The sequence below is a fragment of the Melanerpes formicivorus genome, unplaced genomic scaffold (assembly GCF_026170545.1).
Source record: "Melanerpes formicivorus ecotype bairdi unplaced genomic scaffold, bMelFor1.0.p_v2 SCAF_22, whole genome shotgun sequence".
Classification (NCBI taxonomy): domain Eukaryota; kingdom Metazoa; phylum Chordata; class Aves; order Piciformes; family Picidae; genus Melanerpes; species Melanerpes formicivorus.
In genome coordinates this window covers 1949363-1968334 of record NW_027142374.1, presented here as the reverse complement: position 1 = coordinate 1968334, position 18972 = coordinate 1949363, and the positions used below count along the sequence as shown (strand labels likewise).

Genomic DNA, 18972 nt, shown 5'->3' with positions numbered 1-18972 from the left:
AGGGATGTAGTGGATGTCCTCTCCCTGGAGGTTATTCAAGACCTTGAGCAACCTGCTCTTGTGGGAGATGTCCCTGCCCATGGCAGGGGGAGGTTGGAACTAGATGATCATTCAGGTCCCTTCCAACCCAACCCATTCTATCATTCTATGATAATCTGAATTGTGTCTTGCAGGAATGCCAAAGAAAATTAGAGCACAAACTGGGGCTGGATTCCTATTTGCTCAAACCAGTGCAGCGCCTGACAAAATACCAGTTACTTCTGAAGGTACCTCATATTCTGCTCTGAAGGGACATCAGGAGACAGATTTGTTTTCCAGTTTGTTTTCTTTTTCAATTAAAGACTGCCTGTAAGTGAGCACTGAGATTTGGATTACGTAGTGCTTATCTTGGCCCTCCATAGCGACTTGCAATGAAGATAAAAATTCACATGCCTGAAAGAGGAACAAGTGCTTTTAACAAGCCCATTTTTAAGGGCAGAATGACTTTGGATCCCTCCAGAGATGCAAAATGACTGAAGCACTGCTGGGAAAACTGAACCAGAGCTGAGCATAAAAGTATGATGAATGAAATATATTATATTGATGCATCTCTTCTTCTCCTCAGGTTGTTATAGTGCCTATAATCTTTAATACATTTATTCTTGTGTCCCGTGCCTAAGGCAGGGTTGTGCTATTATTCCCACTCTGTAAAGGGGAAATAGCAGTGTGGTAGTGGCTTCTGAACCCCACCTTTTAGGCTCTTGAATGAGACATGAGTACACGTGAAGCTGTCAGTGGGCACAGGAGATGTGAAATGGAAGTAATTTCATATCGGTGATCTAATTCCCTAACCTGTCTTCCACTTACTGACTCGAAGGCTCTGGGTTTTATAAATTCCAGTCTGAAGACACTCATCTGCTGCAATCTCATTTGAAGGCATATATGACATGTTGGCAGCTAATGGAAAACCTGATCCTTGTTTCCCATCTCTTACAAAGCAGGAACACACAACACAAAGAGCTCAGACGAGTGTGATACCAATCTATAACCTGACACTGTCCTGAAGGAACCCCAGGGAAAATGGGCCATGGTTCAGTGATAGGTTCCACACCTTATACTGACTGTGGTTTAGAGTGAGGCTTTTGGTTTTTTTTCCAGTGACATCTGAGAAAAGAAAGTCAGGCAGTGCAGGTTGCTTTTGGGCTTTGGAAACTTTGGAGATGGAAAAACCTGCTTTGTTGAAGTGTGAACATGTGCTCTCCCATTTCTATTTTCAGGAGCTGCTAAAGTACAGCACGAGCTGTGATGGAGTTCAGGAACTTCAAGAAGCTCTGGTTGCAATGCTGGATTTGCTGAAGTCAGTCAATGACTCCATGCATCAGATTTCAATAACAGGATATGATGTGAGTAGATTTGGGTAATGAGAGCCCTTGCAGGGGGCCAGGTGATGCACTGGGAAATGAGAGTGTCCCAGAATGTATGAGCTGACAAAGGTGGTAGAACAGCTAGGCACAGGTGACAGCCTCCCATCAGATTTCAAGATATTGGAAACTCTCTGCATCCAGAGGACATACCCAAAGCCTCATGGTGCCCATACTTGCCACCTTGTGGTACTTGAGAGTATTTTTCCAGCATGAACCTAAGCTCTCTCATGGCTCACCTTACACTTCACATAAGGTTGTCTTCATAACGTTTCTCATGCAGCATTTAACTAAGTGCTCTCTGAGGCTGATTTTGATCCTTGCATGCTGAAGTGGTTGTCTTTTTCCTAGGGCTTCAGGGAGGGTTGAAGGGATTGCTTTCTAAGCTGCTGGTCCCAGTCCTGGCCTCCTTGAGAAGTTCATCCTCTGAGACCTCAGTTCAGGTTCAGATCTCATCTGCCCTTTCTCACTGAAGTAGCCAGGACCCTTTACCTGGACTTTTGTAGGAGCTTGAGAGTTTTTCTCTCTTTCTATTCTTCCAGTTGCTGACTTGTATCACTTCACATAGATTTGCTACAGCCCTGTGTCTGAGACCTCTGCTACCCTCCTAGCACCATGCCAGCACTACAAAACAAATCATCTAATCCTTCCAGGAAGAACTATTCTTAGAATGACGTGCCTTGGAACAGAGCTGGTCCCATTGCCTGTCATTGTTTGGACAGTTTAATTGTGTCCTTTTCTGTCCTTTTTTTGTTTTGTTTCATTTGTCCTACTCTCACCAGGGTGACCTAAGTGAACTGGGGAAGGTGTTGATGCAAGGATCTTTCAGTGTTTGGACAGGGCACCGAAAAGGTCCAACAAAGATGAAGGATCTTGCCAGGTTCAAGCCAATGCAGAGGCATCTGTTCCTGTATGAGAAAGCCTTGGTCTTCTGCAAGAAGAGAGAGGAGCATGGAGATGGATATGACAAAACCTCATCCTACAGTTTTAAGCATTTTTTGAAAGTAAGGACATTTTAGTTGGGGCCATTGCCATGTGTATTGTAAACCAATAACACAGAGAGTATTTTTCCTCCCAACACGGGGTTGTTTTCTGCTCTCAAGGCCTGAAATGACTCATATGAAAGTGCCATGCCTGTGAAATGCTGTTGGTTGTGATAAGCTGTGAGGACCCCCCAGATGAAGCAGCAGCTGAGAGAGCCCACAGAGTCACACATGCGAGGGCATCTACCCGGGAAATGGAGCTATGGGCAAGTCCCCAGGATGGGAACATGTCTTCCTCCCTTCCCTAGTCTGCTTTCTAGGAGTGGGGATGAGGACATGTAACTGGGGAGGTCTTTTGCATCTCCCCCAGCCCACATGGGAGAGCGAGGACCCTCTTCACACTACTGCTCCTCAGAGAGGCCCCTTGGGCTGGGCTGCTCCTGAACCCTATATCCCAGCCAGGAGGATACAGAGATGACTTTTCTTCCTTTCTCACTGCCTCTCTTCTTTGGCAGGCCCTAACTGCAGCTAAAGGTACAATTACCAGATGAAGAGAGTAGCCAGTGGCAAAATGTGAAGGACATAAACAACTGTCCCAAGCCTATAAATGCTAACTGTTATCAATAAAAACCCCAAGCTGTTCCTCTGAAAGAGACCTTTGGCATGTGATGAGCACTTCTAACATCAGCATTTTGTCTCATTACTCTGCCTTGATAAAGAAAAAAACCTCAATATGAGTGTATCTTAGAGTAGAGAAAATAAAAGGGGGCACTGCAGGTCCCTGATCTCAGCAGGATCTGGGGAGGAAGATGCCACGAGTAACTGGAAAGCCATGCAACAGCAGATAAGTCTGTTCAGCTTCAGTGCACATTACAACCTGTGTATTAAAAGCAAATCCCAGGCCATATGTTTAGGTACTTCAATGTTTTTCCCAGACAGCATCATTTTCTTCCTGAGAGCTTGTTTTCCCTCTTGTACTTGCTTTGCCATACGTGCTTTTGAAAGAACTGGAGGGGTGGTGTGGGGAAAGCTTTCTCAGAGGGAAAAGTCCTGCACTCAGGAGTCCTGGCAACACAGCCAAGGTTGTTTTTTTTCCCTCTTGCCTCAAGGGGGCTTGTTTTCCAGTTGTTTGTCTTGCCACACTGAGAGGCTGGGGTTAGAGAATCCATGGATGCTGCAGGATTGCATCTGCACACGTCTGTTTGCAGAATTACTGTCCTGAGGGTAAAATCCTGTTTCTGGAGCTTGACATTTGTTTGATTCATGGGAGCATCAGGGTATTATTTTTCTTTCCAAGAGTATTTTCTGGGGATTCAGAATTAAAGCAAGCTGCTGGGTAGAAGCTGTGTAGCTGGACATCTGTAAAACAAACAGCAGAACCCCTCAGGAGAGTATTTTACATGCTGGAGAAAATATCCAGCAGTTAATGCCTCTTCAGCTGCGATTCAGTAACTTAGAAGAGGTTCAAAACTCACTGCAATGCCAAGGAAATCAGTGTGCCTCATACCACGATGGAAGGCAGTGCAGATGACTTGAACATCCCTCCTGTGAAGAAAGACTGAGAGACCTGGGGCTGTTTGGTCTTGAGAAGAGAAAACTGAAAGGTGATCTGATCAGTGTCTATACATATCTGAGGGGTAGGTGTCCAGATGAAGGTACCAGGCTCTTTTTGGTGATGCTCAGTGATAGGACAAGGAACAACAGGTACAAGCTAGAACAGAGAAGGTTCTTTGTGGTGAGGGTGATGGAGCACTGGGACAGGCTGCCCAAAGAGGTTGTGGAGTCTCCTTCTCTGGAGGCTTTCATACCTGGATACATTCCTGTGTGGCCTGCCATAGGTGATCCTGCTCTGGCAGGGAGGGTTTGACTCAGTGGTCTCTGGTAGGTCCCTTCCAACCCCTAACACTCTGTGATGCTGTTATTCTGTGAATGCCATCCCAGAGCTCCCCACTGCCCCACCTTGGTCTGCATTGCCAAGAGCCAACAGCTGAGGGACCATAAATCCTGGTCAGGGAAGGAAACAGAATTTCAAAATCCACTACCAGGAATGAACAGAGCTGGCACTTCCTTTCACATCCTTGTAGCAGATCATCCATAATTTCTGGTATCTTGATACCTGGGCAGTTTTGTAGGAGCTTCTTGGTTGGACTTGATGATCTTAAAAGTCTTTTCCAACCAAAACCATTCTGTGATTCTGTATAATCTGCCATGCCAGAGGAGATGCACAGAACTGGAAACTGCAGAATAGTTCAAGAGATACTCATGTGTTGTAGTTTATACCCCTTGCCCCTGGCCCTATCACTGGGCACCACTGAAAAGAGCCCAGCCTCATCCATATGACCTCTACTCATTGGCTATTGACCAGCATTCAGAACATCCCCTCTCAATCTGCTCTTCTCCAAGGTAAACAGCCCAGTGCTCTCAGCCTCTCCTCATAGGAGAGATGCTTCAGTTCCCTCAGCATCCTTGTGGCCTTTCATTGGAATTTGTCCAGCAGTTCCCTGTTTCTCTTGACCTGGGGAAGCCCAGACCTAGACAGAGTGCTGCAGATGTGGCCTCATTAGAGCAGAGTAGGATAGTATGGCAGAAATAATTTGTGGAGAAAAATAGCACACTGTGCATGCATAAAGCTTCTTAAGCCTCATCAGAGAAATTTCATACTGAAAGAGTTATGAGATGACTTCTCAGTTAGTTCCACTGATTCCCAAATGATTGTCCCCTGAAGTCCATTGATTGGTTTCAGAAAGCTTTTGCAAATACAGCAAGCTGGTGGAAAGTCAGAGGGATAAGTCAGCTAATGGCTTTTAGTTGCTGCTGAAATGAAAGTTGATGAAATGTGTGAAACTGGGTAAAACTAGGCTTGCTTAACATGCTGCAAAATGTCTGGATTCATAGGGGAGAGGGAAAGGTTTGTAGTGTGTTTAATCTTTTGGTGCTTCTGGATCTGCAGATGAATGCAGTTGGAATAACTGAGAATGTGAAAGGAGACCACCGGAAATTTGAGATCTGGTACAGTGGGCGAGAAGAGGTCTATGTGGTACAGGTGTGTAGCCTCAAGGCTCTGGGTATTTGCACATCCTCACAACACCCTTAAGGAAACTTCTCCCATTGCTCTCTATGGGATTATCACATTTAACTTGCAGTTCTCCTTCCTCTTTGTCCACGTCAGTGTTCATCACAGACTTGTTCCAGCAGCTGATCCTTGTTGCCCAGTAAAAACCATCTTAAAGGGAGGCAGAATTGCGTCTTGGAAATAGAGCCTTTATTCCAGATGACCTCTCAAACAGACCAGTAGTTTAACTGGGCTTAAGAGTCTTATGTTATTGAGCTGGAAAATGAGCCTCATGCTTTAATGGAGCAGGCCACAGGCACCTCTGCAGCTTGATGTCAGAACTGCTCCCAGGGCAAATGATCAGCCTCCAGTAGCCTTTCACAGAATTGTTTTGGTTGAAAAAGCCCTTTAAGATCATTGAGTCCAACCATTCTCTAACTCTACCAAGCCTGGTGCTAGGCCATGGCCCTCAGCACTGTATTTCTGTCTCCTTTAAACGCCTCCAATGATATGGGCTCAACCACATTTCTGGAGAGGCTGTGCCAGCCTTTGGCAACCTTCTCAGTGAAAAAGTTTCTTCTCATAGCCAACCTAAACTTCCCCTGGTGCAGCTTGACATTTTCCCTTGTTCTATCACTTGTTACTGGGAAAAAGAGATTGACCTTCACCTCACTCCAAACTCCTTTCAGGGACTTGTAGAGAACAATGAGGTCTCCTCTCATTTATATTGCTGGCTGAGTTTTCTTTGGGTTTTGGGTGGTTTTTTTTTGGTTAGTCTTGAACCCAGCTTTTATTCTCCATGTTACAACATGGTAGCCAACTCAGAGTCATGAAGCTGATGTCTGTAGCCAAGTTCACATAGAGTGAGACACTTGAATGTGTCCAGAGAAGGGCAACATAGCTGGTGAAGGGCCTGGTGAGGAGCAGCTGAGGGAACTGGGGTTGTTCAGCCTGGAGAAGAGGAGGCTCAGGGGAGACCTTCTTGCTCTCTACAACTACCTTAAAGGAGGTTGTAGGCGGATGGGAGTTGGTCTCTTCTCCCGGCAAGCAGCACCAGAACAAGAGGACAGAGTCTCAAGCTGTGCCAGGGGAAACTTAGGCTGGAGGTGAGGAGAAAGTTCTTCCCAGAAAGAGTAATTTGCCATTGGAATGTGCTGCCCAGGGAGGTGGTGGAGTCACCATCCCTGGAGGTGTTCAAGAGGGGATTGGATGTGGCACTTGGTGCCATGGTTTAGTAGTCATGAGGTGTTGGGTGACAGGTTGGACTTGATGATCTCTGAGGTCTTTTCCAACCTTATTGATTCTGATTCAAAAGACAAATTTGGCCCTTTAGGTATTTTGTGAAGGGGGTCAGTATCCTGCACATTTGTGCTTTTGCCTGCACTCCCTGTGTTGTAGTGGTGGCTCCACAGTTTCCAGTGGCTTTTGCCTGGGTGTTCTGGGGATCATCAATTTGAAAAGGTCACGAATGTTTAAAATGTAGTGGGGGCTTTGGGTAAAAGGGTGTTTCAGATAATTGCAGCATGCTAAAGTAAGATTTTATTCATACAGTGTAATGGAAGATTCTTAATTCAAAATTCAGACACTTTTTTTCCCCCTTCTTCCAGGCTCAAACAGTAGATCTGAAGATGGCATGGCTGAATGAAATAAGAAAAATTCTGTTCAAGCAGCAGGAGCTCATAAAAGGTACATTTGGACCGATTTCTCTGTGGCATTCACTCTGCAGCAGAACCTTTCCTATTTTCACATTGCTAATCTCCAAATCCACTAATTCTCAGCAGAGAATTGATTTTCAGAAGCCGCCTGGTAGCAACATACTGGAGAGAGGTCTTAAATTGCAGGGAAATAACAGAACTTGGAGCAGCAAAGGCCAGGTGCAGATGTGAAAATGAATTACAGAAGTACCTTTTTGTTGTCATTATCTTGGGGATTATTTCACATTCATTATCAGGGGCTTAATTCAACCAGATACATAACAGATGTGTAGTTTAAAGCATATTAGAGTCTACAGTGGCACGCTCACTATTGGATTTGTGCTACCAGGCCACCTTCATCATAACTAAGTCTGTATTTTGCCAAGAGTCTCTAGGTCTGTTTTTCTCTAAACAGAAAGCATGAGGGTTGTACAAAAGATCTAACTTTTAAGGTAATGCTTCAAGCCTGACAATTACCAACTAAAAAAACGGGATTTGTTTTTTCTTCTGGTGTTTGTCCTCCCCACAGTGGAGAAGCAGCAGCCCAGCTTGTGCGTGGACCAGCTCCCCCTCTCATCCCAGCTGAGTGATGGGTGAGTCTCAGGAGCTGGACTGGGGGCTCTCTCTGCTACCCCCCAGTCATTAGGCACCCAAGTGCTTTCTGGCCATCTCCTGGCTCCGTGCTATGTTCCCCCACCCCATTTTTGTCTGAGACCTTTGGGCAGGACAGGAGGGATGTGCTGCTGCTCATCCTTTGGTGGCACTGGTCTGGGGACACGAGCTGTCAGGGGCACCCTTGAGTGCTCCCCTGGCGGCTCAGCTTGAGCTGCAGCTCCTCTGCAAGTGGAGCCAAAGATCAAAGCTGGTGTTGAAATTCAGGGAAAGATGCTGCAGCAATTTTATTTTCCCCTCCCAAAAAACTAAATCCAAGCCCTGAAGTCTTTAACCCTTATAGAAGCACATATTAAAAAGTACCATTATTATTTCTGGCCTTGCTTTACAACCCCCCTGGAATTCATGTTTATTCCTAAAGTAAAATTGAGACTGATTTCCTTTTTGTTCCACCATTCAGAAAGCAGCAGAGAGCCTCCATCAGCTCAGAGGAGAATGACTCGGAGCGCACCAGCCCGGTGATGCTGGACAGTGGGCTCGTGTCACCCCAGAACAAGCCCCACAGAAGTATGAATCCTTCCCCTTCCTTCAGGGCACACTATGGGTTGCTGGGGTACCCCCAACCTGAGCTTCATGCTGTCTTGCAGGCTGGCCAGGAATGTCACAGTCCCTGGAAATCTGCGAGGGGCTGGAGGAGTGGTCAGGTAACCAGTACCTCTCCAACTGCTCGGACACCGAGGAGGAGGATGGGAACCAGCTGGTTAGTACAGCACCCAAAGCTCTGGGTGCTGCTCTTCTCCATCATCTTAAGATTGGTTTTGGTGGTTGTTTTTTGGTTGGGTTGTTGTTTTTTTTGCTTCACTGGATAATGGATGTATCTTGTCCATGTGAATAGTGCCACATCCAGCTGGAGGCCAGTTGCTAGTGATGTCCCCCGGGGATCAGTTCTGAGCCCCATCCTGTTCAATATCTTTATTGATGATCTGGATGAGGGGATTGAGTCAGTCATCAGTAAATTTGCTGATGACACCAAGTTGGGAGCAGGTGTTGATCTGTTAGAGGGTTGAAGGGCTCTCCAGAGGGACCTCAACAGGCTGGACAGATGGGCAGAGTCCAACATGATGGCATTCAACAAATCCAAGTGCTGGGTGCTGCACTTTGGCCACAACAACCCCATGCAGTGCTACAGGCTGGGGACAGAGTGGCTGGAGAGCAGCCAGGGAGAAAGGGACCTGGGGGTGCTGATTGACAGCTGGCTGAACATGAGCTAGCTGTGTGCCCAGGTGGCCAAGAAGGCCAATGGCATCCTGGTATGCATAAAGAATAGTGTGGCCAGCAGGAGCAGGGAGGTCATTCTGCCCCTGTACTCAACACTGGTTAGGGTACACCTTGATTCCTGTGTCCAGTTCTGGGCCCCTCAATATAAGAAGGATATTGAGACACTTTAATGTGTCCAGAGAAGGGCAAAGAGGCTGGGGGGAGGCCTTGAGCACAAGCCCTATGAGGAGAGGCTGAGGGAGCTGGGAATGTTTAGCCTGGAGAAGAGGAGGCTCAGGGGAGACCTTATTGCTCTCTACAACTACAGGTTGGACTGGATGATCTCTGAGGTCTTTTCCAACGTTACTGATTGTATGGTTCTATGTCTCTCAGGTTTTCCATATCTCAGTTTGGGCACTGAGGAGTGTGGTAGTTTTAGGCTGTGCCTTTAAATTTTTTCACACAGATCTTGAGCAGGAAAGTAGTAAAATGTAAATAAATCACTATTGGGTGTGAAAAAAGGAAAACAAAGATAATGCTAAATAATCCCATTGGAGAGATAAGGAACTTAAGCTAGTTGTACCGAAACAATCTCTTCCTGCTTCTTTGCTCTAGAGAGATACTAACTCTCTTCTGCTTGACCTTGGCTGCATTGTTTTGGTGTTAACATTCCTCTGCTCCTTTCTCCCTTCTTTTGCACAGGAGGGTAGGGGGGCAGAAAAGGAGAAGCTAGTAGCTTCCCCTGGTCTTTGACCACAGGGGATCTTGTGCTGTTTGTTAGCTGTAAATCCCTGTCAGTATTGTCAGTGCTGTATATTTTGTACATATTTGTTGCATTCTATTGTAGACTGTAGTTTTGCTTGTAAATGGAGCTTTCATTTGCTTCCAGCTGGGCTGGGCTGGCAAAGTTAATGTTAATGTTGGGGGAGGGGAAATTTTAACCCACCACAGGGAGACATCTCAAGCCTCAGTTTCTTTGAAATGACTTTAATTAAGGTAGCTGACAGGGCTCTGTCACGTTTCCTGTGGCAGTCAGAAACAACAGCTCTGTGTTATGAATATGTGATATGAAATGCAGCTAAGTAAGATGATTTCTTTCCCTCTCTTCCCCCCCCCCCCCCGCTTCTTATCACAGTCTCCAGGAAAATACAAAGCCCTTGCAGACTGCAAGAGGAGAGGATCAGAGGACCTGCTGGTGAAAAACGGGGATGAAATTCAACTTTTGCATGAAGATGGTGAGGGACAGTGGTAGGTATTTTAGGATTACTTTTTGCCTTATCTCTAAGAGCCTGCAGAGCAGTCCTGTGCAACCTTGCTTGCTTGGTGATACGCTCATTGTGACTTCTGATGAAGTTTTAGACTATTCCAGAAAGCTGGAGAATTTATCCCCTTGGCAAGACACGCTGGCTTGGCCTGGAAAAACACATCAGGACTTCCCTTGCCATGGGAGTCTGGGCAAGCTGTGCTTTACCAACATCTTCACAGTCCCCCTTGCCACAGTCTTCCCATGTCAGATGATGCTTCAAGTGAGAGCTTTTTGCCCACCCCTGCTCAGCTGTTGGCTTTGTTACTCTGGGCTTACTAATAGCAATACTGAGTCACTGCAAGACATTTTCCGCCCTCAAGCAGCTGTGTGAGAGATACCTGGTTAATGGCTGTGGACCATCTCATCTTTCTGTTGTATTTAAAGCTGTGGCTTGCAGCACTAGACTTCAAAGCTGGTTCTTTCCATATGGTTGGGAGCATTGCCTGAAAAAAATCACTATACTCAGCCTCCTACCTGTGGAGCCATTAGTCTCCTTGTCCCAGAGGGCAGCATGCCCTCTTCTGATTTTTTTCAGCAATGTGGCTGAGCTTTCTTGACTGTCTTTTCTGTCCAGGATAATTTCTGACTAGCTCTCCTCAGGCAGCTCAGAATCTCAGCAGGAGAGAGTGCAGCTCACTAATGCCTTGTTCAGAGTGTGGGAGGGGTGATTTTAGCAGGAGCCTGAGTCAGAGTTGTGCAGGCACTAGCCCATAAATGCACAGACACAAGTGTCCCATGGAGGATTCCTGGCTGACTCTACAGCCCTTGCCCTTTAAAGAGAAAATAGGCTAGTGTAGCATAGACTAGGCTATAATATTTCAGTTGGAAAGGACAATGATGGTCTAGTCCAACTGCATTTTGCAAATAGCCAAAGCAAGATGTACATCAACAGCAACAATCTGAGTTCTGCTGGATGCTTACCTCCTCTCCTGGTGGTTTTGGCCAATGGCAGGCAAAGATTTCTCACACCAAAGATATTTGTTAGCCCAAATTTCACCCTGTGAATGAGCATTTTCTGAGCAGGAGTATTTCCAGCTGCCTAAATCTTGGCTGAAATTTACTTATAGTACCTTGCCTAAATTAATCCTATCAATCTAGCTCAATAGCAGAAAAGTGAGGAAAGTAATGGCTCTTGGCTCCATCAGTATTCAGTGAAGGAAATCTAGCATCTCTGGAGCTCTCAGGCAAGGTAATATATGCTCTGGAGAGTACTGTTCCTCTCCACTGACTGAAGAGGGGCCTAAGGCAACTGCATTCCCCCTGCAGACTTTTTAATCAGGTTCCTAAATATAGATGGGAAGAACACTTTAAATGCATGCCCAGCTCCTGTTAAAACTCTTCCCTGGTCTGCACAAACTCTTGGTTGCTCTGCCAGCTGCGTAGAACGTGCCCGCATCAAAGTGCTCCTGGGTTGGTTTGTTTCTTTTCCTAATGCTGTTGTCATTCAAAGGTTGGTGAAAAACCTAAACAGAAGAAAAGAAGGCTGGATCCCTGTCCACAGTCTGCAGATCGTAGTGGGTGACTGCAGATTTCGGAATGCCAAAGTTGCAGGTATCATATAGCACGCCTAGCAGAAATAGTTCATAACTCCAAGCAGGTCTTTTAAGCCATTTGCATTACACTTGATGCACCAAATCTTGCCTGCCTGTAGCCTCTCCAGGAAAAAAAAAATAAAAGAGAAAGCAGCTGCTCCAAAAAGCCTGCCAAAGTAGTCAATTAAGCTTGTTCTGCAGGTTAACCAGCAGAAGGTATTAACCTTAAGAGGTTTCTGCGACTTTAGGCACTAGTAAATTAAGCCCAAGCTTTTAATAGCATAGAGTTTTACATTTTAGGGGTTTGTTTGCAAGAGCACTGGGTGGGAGATTGAGGAGAAGAGATGGAGTCTGACCAGGGATTCCCATGACTGTTTTGCTGCTGTAGCTCAACCCCTGTGGGAACAGGAGGTACCCTAGGCAAAACCTCCTCCTGCTGCAAACGCCGCTGTGGGCTGACCCCCAGCACCCTCAAGGTGATGCTTCATCTCTGCAGCCTCCCCCTTGCCCTCATTGCTGCCTGCTTGTTAAGCCATCAGTAGAATAAAGTTTAGCAACAGGTTAGCAAGTTTCAGCAGAAGTCTTCTGGTCTCCAAAAGAATTCTTCTCATTTTCTAGCTGTGAATGTAGGTAGAAACAGACAGGGTAAGCATAACAGATGACACAAGAAAATGCCTTAAGAGCAGCCTGTCATCCTTGCCATGTACACAGCATCACTGCTCCATGTATTGCCTCATCACCATGCTGTCCACTGGAAATGGGGAGACCAGGGTTTGTGATGGGAACCAGGAAACCCACCTGGATTTAACTCATAATAAAATAAATAAAGTAAAATGAAAAGGAAGAGAAAGTGAAGGAAAAGAAAGAAAGTGAAGGAAAAGAAAGAAAGTGAAGGAAAAGAAAATAGAATCCATCAGTTATGGCCATGGGAAACAAATTTTGCAAGTAGATCTTTTCTTAAATACTTTTTGGGGGGGGTTGGGTTTTTTTTTTTGATCAAAATCCAGTATTTTGCTAAACAGGAAGAAGGAAGCCTTCTGAAAAGCTGAAAATTCCAGTTAGGTCTTGATGGTTTTGCAGTATATTTCAGCAAAATCCTTCCCAAAGAGGAAGGTGGCTTTTGATCTCCTTTGCTGCAGGGCAGTCAAATTTCACAGACTGGAGGTGAAATAAGGGACAGCTTCTAGTGAGCTGGCAGAGCACAGCTGAGAGGATTCCCTTTGGTGTGAGGCCACCCTGGAGCACTACAGATTATTTTTTTGAGGAGTCTGGTTGTCACATCTCACAAGGTCCTGGACCACAACCTGTGCAGGAGGTTTATCCAGCCATAAATGCATCCTGTAACTAGGGTGTTGGCAAACTTGGAGCACCAGTTTGCTTTGTCAGTGGGCATAACCCCCATAGCCTGAAGATTCACAGCTCCAGGCTGGTTCACAGAGCTGCTGATTACAAACTAAGGAACATTTCACAAGATGAAAAACAGAAAGATCCTCCTCCAAGTCTCAAACCGCTGCCCAGATGCTTCTGAGTCGTGTTGCCAGGGTCTAGTCACAGCACTGAGCTCTGTTTCCCCTAAGGTTACCTCTGTTCTCTGTTGCTGTGGCTGATGATGTTTTACAGTCTCTAGGCACGGTTCTAATTTTACATGCACTCCAGGCAATGTTGTAGGATGATGTAGGATGTTTTCCTGCTCTTTCCAAGAGCTATTCCTAGAGCTTTTCAGTGATGTGTCCTTGTAACCATAATGTACTTGCACTCTGAAAACTGATCTTCCAGCACACCTTTGCCTTCAGCAAGTCCATTTCCTCTGTGAACTAATCATTTTACAGCAGGGGTGACTTGATAGCACCAACTGCTCCGGGATGTGGGCTGGATTGGGCTCTGTTTTCTACTTCTTCAGAAGATGGAGCTCTTGCTCCAGTATAGCAGTGGGAGAACTGGGCAGCCAAGCTCACAGAGCAAAGCAGGGGCAAGAGCAAGCACTGTAACCCTCATGCACTGTTTGATGCTTGTGCTGAAATGCTCTTTGGCATGCAACCAGGCTAAACTTGACTAACATATTCTGGGGTCCCCAAGAGCTAGAGTGTGCTGGAGTCACGTCAGGGCTGGAACAGAGGCAGTCTTAGTCCTTTGCAAGGAGTAGTGTCTCCATTATTACTCATCTCCTGCTCTATCTCCAGTCAGAGAATTTCCTATCCGGAATTCTGGCATTTTTTTTCAGTGCCAAGCCTTTAGCTGACAGATTAAATGGTTCCCTTGCCTCAGTATTTTTTTGCTTAGATTTACACTGTGGCCATAAAGAAAGCCTCCCACCACAGGATGGCTGATACTTACTCCCTTAAAAGCTGTTCCTCTGTCCTCCTGCTAGTAATTCCAGTGCTGAGCCAGTACAGATCATAATGGAGTTATAGGGAACTTTTTGCTGCCCAACTGAAGGTATCAGATGTGTTTTCAGTCAGTGCCCCCCTCTTTGACCACTGTAGCTTTGCAGACCTGCTGTTCTCCTGAACCAGCCTGCCAAGGGGACAGCCCCACATGCAAAGCTGAGCTTGCAACACCTAAATGAATCTGCAGATGGTTTTTCTTCCTTCCCTCACATGGCTGCAGAGGTAGTTTTCTTTTCAGATGAGTGGTTACTATTGGCCATACCATGTAGCTGTTGATAAAACAAGTATTTTGGTCCAATCACCTTGTGCAGAGGTGTGGGGAAAGAAGCCTTATTAAACTTTTTGTGAATCTTGGCCTGGATATAAGCCCAGAAGGCCTTTTGGGAGGAAGATGGCTGGCTTGAGGTCATTTTGAAAACCATTTTTCCTTCAGGCCTGCCTCTAGCTGCAATTGTGGAGATTAGTCCTTGCTGCTTTCTTCTGAATAGATAATATCCATGGTGGATTTAGGTTTTTTTTAATATGTATCCCTTAGAAATAGCTTCATATTGCAGGTGATAACAGAGAGATCTCACAAATGGAAAAGGTTTGGAGAGAACTCTGCTCAGAAAAAGCAATAGGCAGAAAATAGCTACTCCTGAGATGTAGCCATGTGTTTAAGCTGCCTGGCTCGAGTGGCCAGGCATTGCCTGGTCAAACGACTTGACTTCTCTGTCATTACCAAGGAGAAGCAAGATTATGTCTTCATTGCCTTAGTGCAAGACACACATCTCCATGAAGGTGAGGGCTGCAGGGTTACAATCCCAACTCCTCTTCCACAGTTGAGCAGAAGGGAAAATAAAAACCATGTCTGCAAGCCCCTCTGGTTGCTACCATGCCAAAGACCATGATTTACAGCACTTGACAGCACCTGTGTCAGTGAAGGAAAAGGTGTCTGGCCTGTTGGCTGCCCTGCAGCACCCACTTCATGGCAGACAGAGAGTGGGGACGGCAGAAGTGAGGTCCTTGCCGTAACCCAAAGCAGATGTGTGACTCCTTTTCTCTCCAGTGACAGAGTGCTCGTGTCCCACAGCCTCCCCTCTCATCAAGGCTGAGCTTTGTCCCTGCTCTTCCTTTGGTCTCAGCAGCACTAAAGAGATGGCAAACACAAGGAAACGTTGTTTGCTCCCTTAATTTTCACATCAGGTCAAAGCCTTTTCAGCTTTTTGCACCTGACCTTTAAAAGCTGGGCAGAGAGAAGGGCAAAGTGTCCAGTTTCCATTCTCTGTGTGAAGGTTGCATGATGCTGATTAATTTTAGAAAGAACATGAAATGGAGGAGCCTGAACAACAGGAAAAAAAAGGATTCAAATGGAGGCAATGATAAATGCCTTCACTTGATAGCAAAGAAATATTGCTACAACTTCCAAGTTCTGTTAAACAGCTAAAAAAACTTACATGGCAAAATCTGCCTTGAGCCCAAAGGTGAGGAGAGTTCAGAGCAGGTGTGGAAGAATGCTCTGTCCTGGCACAAATACGTGCAGCCACTTGGGTTCAGTATGCCACAGGCTCCTATTTCACATACCAGACCTTATCCTAGTTCATTTTAACACCTCAATTGCCAAGTTGTCTCTTCCAAGCCTTAAGGGGATCCCCTGTCTGTGCTCCCCATGCAGCAAAGCAGATGAAAAGTTTCCCCCGCTGATAGTGCCCAAAAGACCAAGCTCTCCTGTCCCCTGGTCCTGCTGGCCAGGGCAGTGGGGATTGTCCTCTTGATTATGGTGAGCTTGAGACAACCCTTTCTGTGGCTTCTGAGGCCACGTGGTTTGAATCTGCCTGGTAAGAGTGTTGTGTGTGGCTGAGCTCTTGCAGCCTGGCATGAGCATGTTAGCTGAAATGTGCAAGTTTTGTCCACATTCTGTTCAGATGCCACTTGTAGTTCTGCAGCTGCAGCAAAGCTGTTTGCACTGTTACTTTAATGCACTTTAATGATTGCAGCCACAGGCTTTTGTATTTATTCAGGGTGCATTGGAGGTAATGCTGATTTCCTTTTGGCCTTTCAAACAAAGCAGGGTCTCCTTGTACAACCCACAATGCCAGCCAGCTTCACAATAGAGCTGTTTTGTAATGATGTAGCAAACCATTTTGAGCAAAATAAGGAGCCTAGGGAAGATACCAGCTGGCCCTGATGTGATAATCAATTGATAGGTGATGGAAACGGTGCTGCCTTAGACAAGGCTCTCTCTGAAGCTAATGGGAGTTCAGCTTTTAGGGAGAACCATGGGAGTGCACTTCTTTTCTTCTTTATGTTATACAAATGTTACATGATTACAGGGAACAATGTCTTTCTGGGAACAAGATGCTTTAATATTAACATCATTCTTCATTACTTTATAGATGCTGCCCTGTGTAACACGAGAAAGTTCAGTTCCCCTTGACTTAAGGGTGAACTGGTAGCATCCTATTTTCGATGCTCATTGGAAGCTTTCAACTAAGTGTTACAGAGAAATAGCACAATAGTTGGAGTTGTCCTGTACCTATTCATCACATTCACAGACCTCCACAGCTTCATCTGCACTGAACGGGACCGGGGTCCTGAGCAGCTTCTCATAGCCATAAAGGAAGCCATTCTCTGCTCTTTCTGTTGGTTTGGGGTTTTATTTGCTCTGGAAAAGTACAGTATTTTGTTATTATTTTTACCTGCTGTTTTTTCCATGACATCCATCACGTTTTCATCAGAGAAGTACACTACAGTTTCCTGAACACTTTGTTTAGATGCTTGAAATTTTCCTCTGCAGGTTGAAGGCTTTACCTACTTATTAGCTGACAGCTCTTGAAGTTGCAAATAAAAGAGCTGAGTTTTGGTAAACCAAAAAAAAAAACCAACCAACCAACCAAAAAAAACCCAACCAAAAAACCACAACCAAACCCCCAACACAAGCAACCGACACCCCAAACAACCAAAAACCAAACAAAGGAGCTGTATGTCCTGCTTGATTGATTTTTATGAATGGGTTTTTCTTAAGTATCTCCTTCAGCTATGTGAATGTAATGTTCTGTAAGAGCATCATCTGGCTGACTCACGTGTGACGATGCAATAACACTAAAGATCCTCTCTTTGCACTTCGGGTCTGACTCCAGCCCACTGTGGTCGGTGCCCGCTGGACTGCGGTGAGGCTTGGATCAGATCAAACTGACAACTCAGGGTTGTCACCAATCACTTAGGGGTCCCAAAGCGACCCAAAGCTGAAACCTGTATCTAGCAAGTGTTGAAGTTTACATTAAATGTATGTACTTTTTGGAACACGTGCCATAAATCCCAATGAAATGTCCATGTTTGCACTAAGGATGTTCTTGTGGCTTAGGACTGTACTTTTCAGCATCTTTAATAATGCATCTCTTGCATTTTTTTTGAGACAGAAGAAGAAGGGGACTATTGGAGACTCATTGTTTGATTTTTATGTTTCTCTGTCTAGTTTTGCTTTTGTAGCATGTAGGCACAGGTGGTTTGACTTTTAAGCAGATGTGTGCAAAGAGCACCTGACTGTGGTGAGAGCAGGGTTTGTTAGTATGCATGCGGTAGTGGAGTTGCTCCGTCCCATCACAGTGGAACCTTTTGTACCATGGACTAAAGGGGGACCTTCATTTGTGAAACACAGATTCTTAGACACAGTACCAAGCTGTTAAGTTAAAACATACTGGGGTGGGGTTGTGTTTTTTTTGGTGACTGTTTTTTGTCAGACTTGGTGCTGGCTGTGGTTGCCTGGGGGCTTCCCCACCACGCCGCTGGACGTTTCTCCAGTTCGAGTGGCCGGTATTGCAGATAACCCCTCAAAAACCTGACCAGCTGAGCAATGCTGCAAGATCCCAGCTACCTGGCAATCACAGCAGAGAGGTTTTTAAGTCACTGAAGGTTATTTCTGTCTACTTTTAAACTGGTCACAATGCACTTGCTGGGGGGGGGGGGGGGGAGGGGGATGGAAGGGGAGAATTAGGAGTCTCTTGAGTTACTGTTTATAAGTGGTAACGATTCTTGTGGGAAGGGTACGCCTTTTGAGGTACCAGCTGTATATACTTGTCTCAGCACACATTGCATATTACATGGGTTTAATCTTTCCTCTTGTTTTTGTTTGTTTGTTTGGTTTTTTTAAAAATAAACAATTGTTTTGTCTCCCATAGTTTTAAATCTAAGCTTTTGTTAACTTATGAGGTTGGTAAAGTCCTGCGAAGCTGAATGTACAGTCTGAGGTTTTTAAACGTGGGAAACTTTGCACACGACCTGGGGTGTTAACCTTCAGTATGCTGTTGAACTTAGGCTCTTCATGTACATGTATAAAGGGTTTTTCTCTGACTGCAAGTTTAAATGAACTATATTGTATATGTACCTGTAAAAAAAAAACCACAACCCCAAAACAAACCCAACCCAAGCCCTGTGTTAAATCTATATTTAAGAATTAAAAACTTGTTAAATAAATTCATACAGGAATCTGCAGTTCTGTCCAAAGGTACTTCTGCTGGCACTCTGGAGGACAAAGAGTTGTCATCCTCACACTGTTGGTTTTATTGAATTTCTTTGGAACAAATATGACCTTCTGACATGCATCATCATGATGATGATGATGCAGGTGATTTAAATAGCTTCTTGCTGGATGTGAAAGTGGGATAGGCACCTTAGCACTCATACTGGTGTCTGAAACAGCAGCTGTGGAGATCCTGTCCTGGCTCAGGGTGTCTCCATTGCTACCTTCTCTGCATCCCAGCACTGTGCTGC

The 18972-nt window shown here is 45.4% G+C and overlaps 1 protein-coding gene across 2 annotated transcripts in view; it reads left to right on the top strand.

Annotated features, from left to right (window-relative positions):
• MCF2 (MCF.2 cell line derived transforming sequence) overlaps window positions 1-18164 on the top strand; it is a 75141-nt gene extending 56977 nt beyond the window's left edge. Inside the window, exons 20-30 of one of the 2 annotated variants that reach the window (XM_068151805.1) lie at window positions 174-266; window positions 1257-1382; window positions 2183-2404; window positions 5334-5426; window positions 7043-7121; window positions 7659-7722; window positions 8202-8308; window positions 8389-8501; window positions 10134-10246; window positions 11755-11855; window positions 16599-18164. In XM_068151805.1, coding sequence (XP_068007906.1) covers window positions 174-266; window positions 1257-1382; window positions 2183-2404; window positions 5334-5426; window positions 7043-7121; window positions 7659-7722; window positions 8202-8308; window positions 8389-8501; window positions 10134-10246; window positions 11755-11855; window positions 16599-16639 — 1152 coding nt within the window. In that variant the 3' untranslated portion in view covers window positions 16640-18164. The remainder of the gene's footprint in view (window positions 1-173; window positions 267-1256; window positions 1383-2182; window positions 2405-5333; window positions 5427-7042; window positions 7122-7658; window positions 7723-8201; window positions 8309-8388; window positions 8502-10133; window positions 10247-11754; window positions 11856-16598) is intronic. The other variant, XM_068151806.1, reaches the window with a different exon arrangement.
• Window positions 18165-18972: the final 808 nt, after the last annotated feature.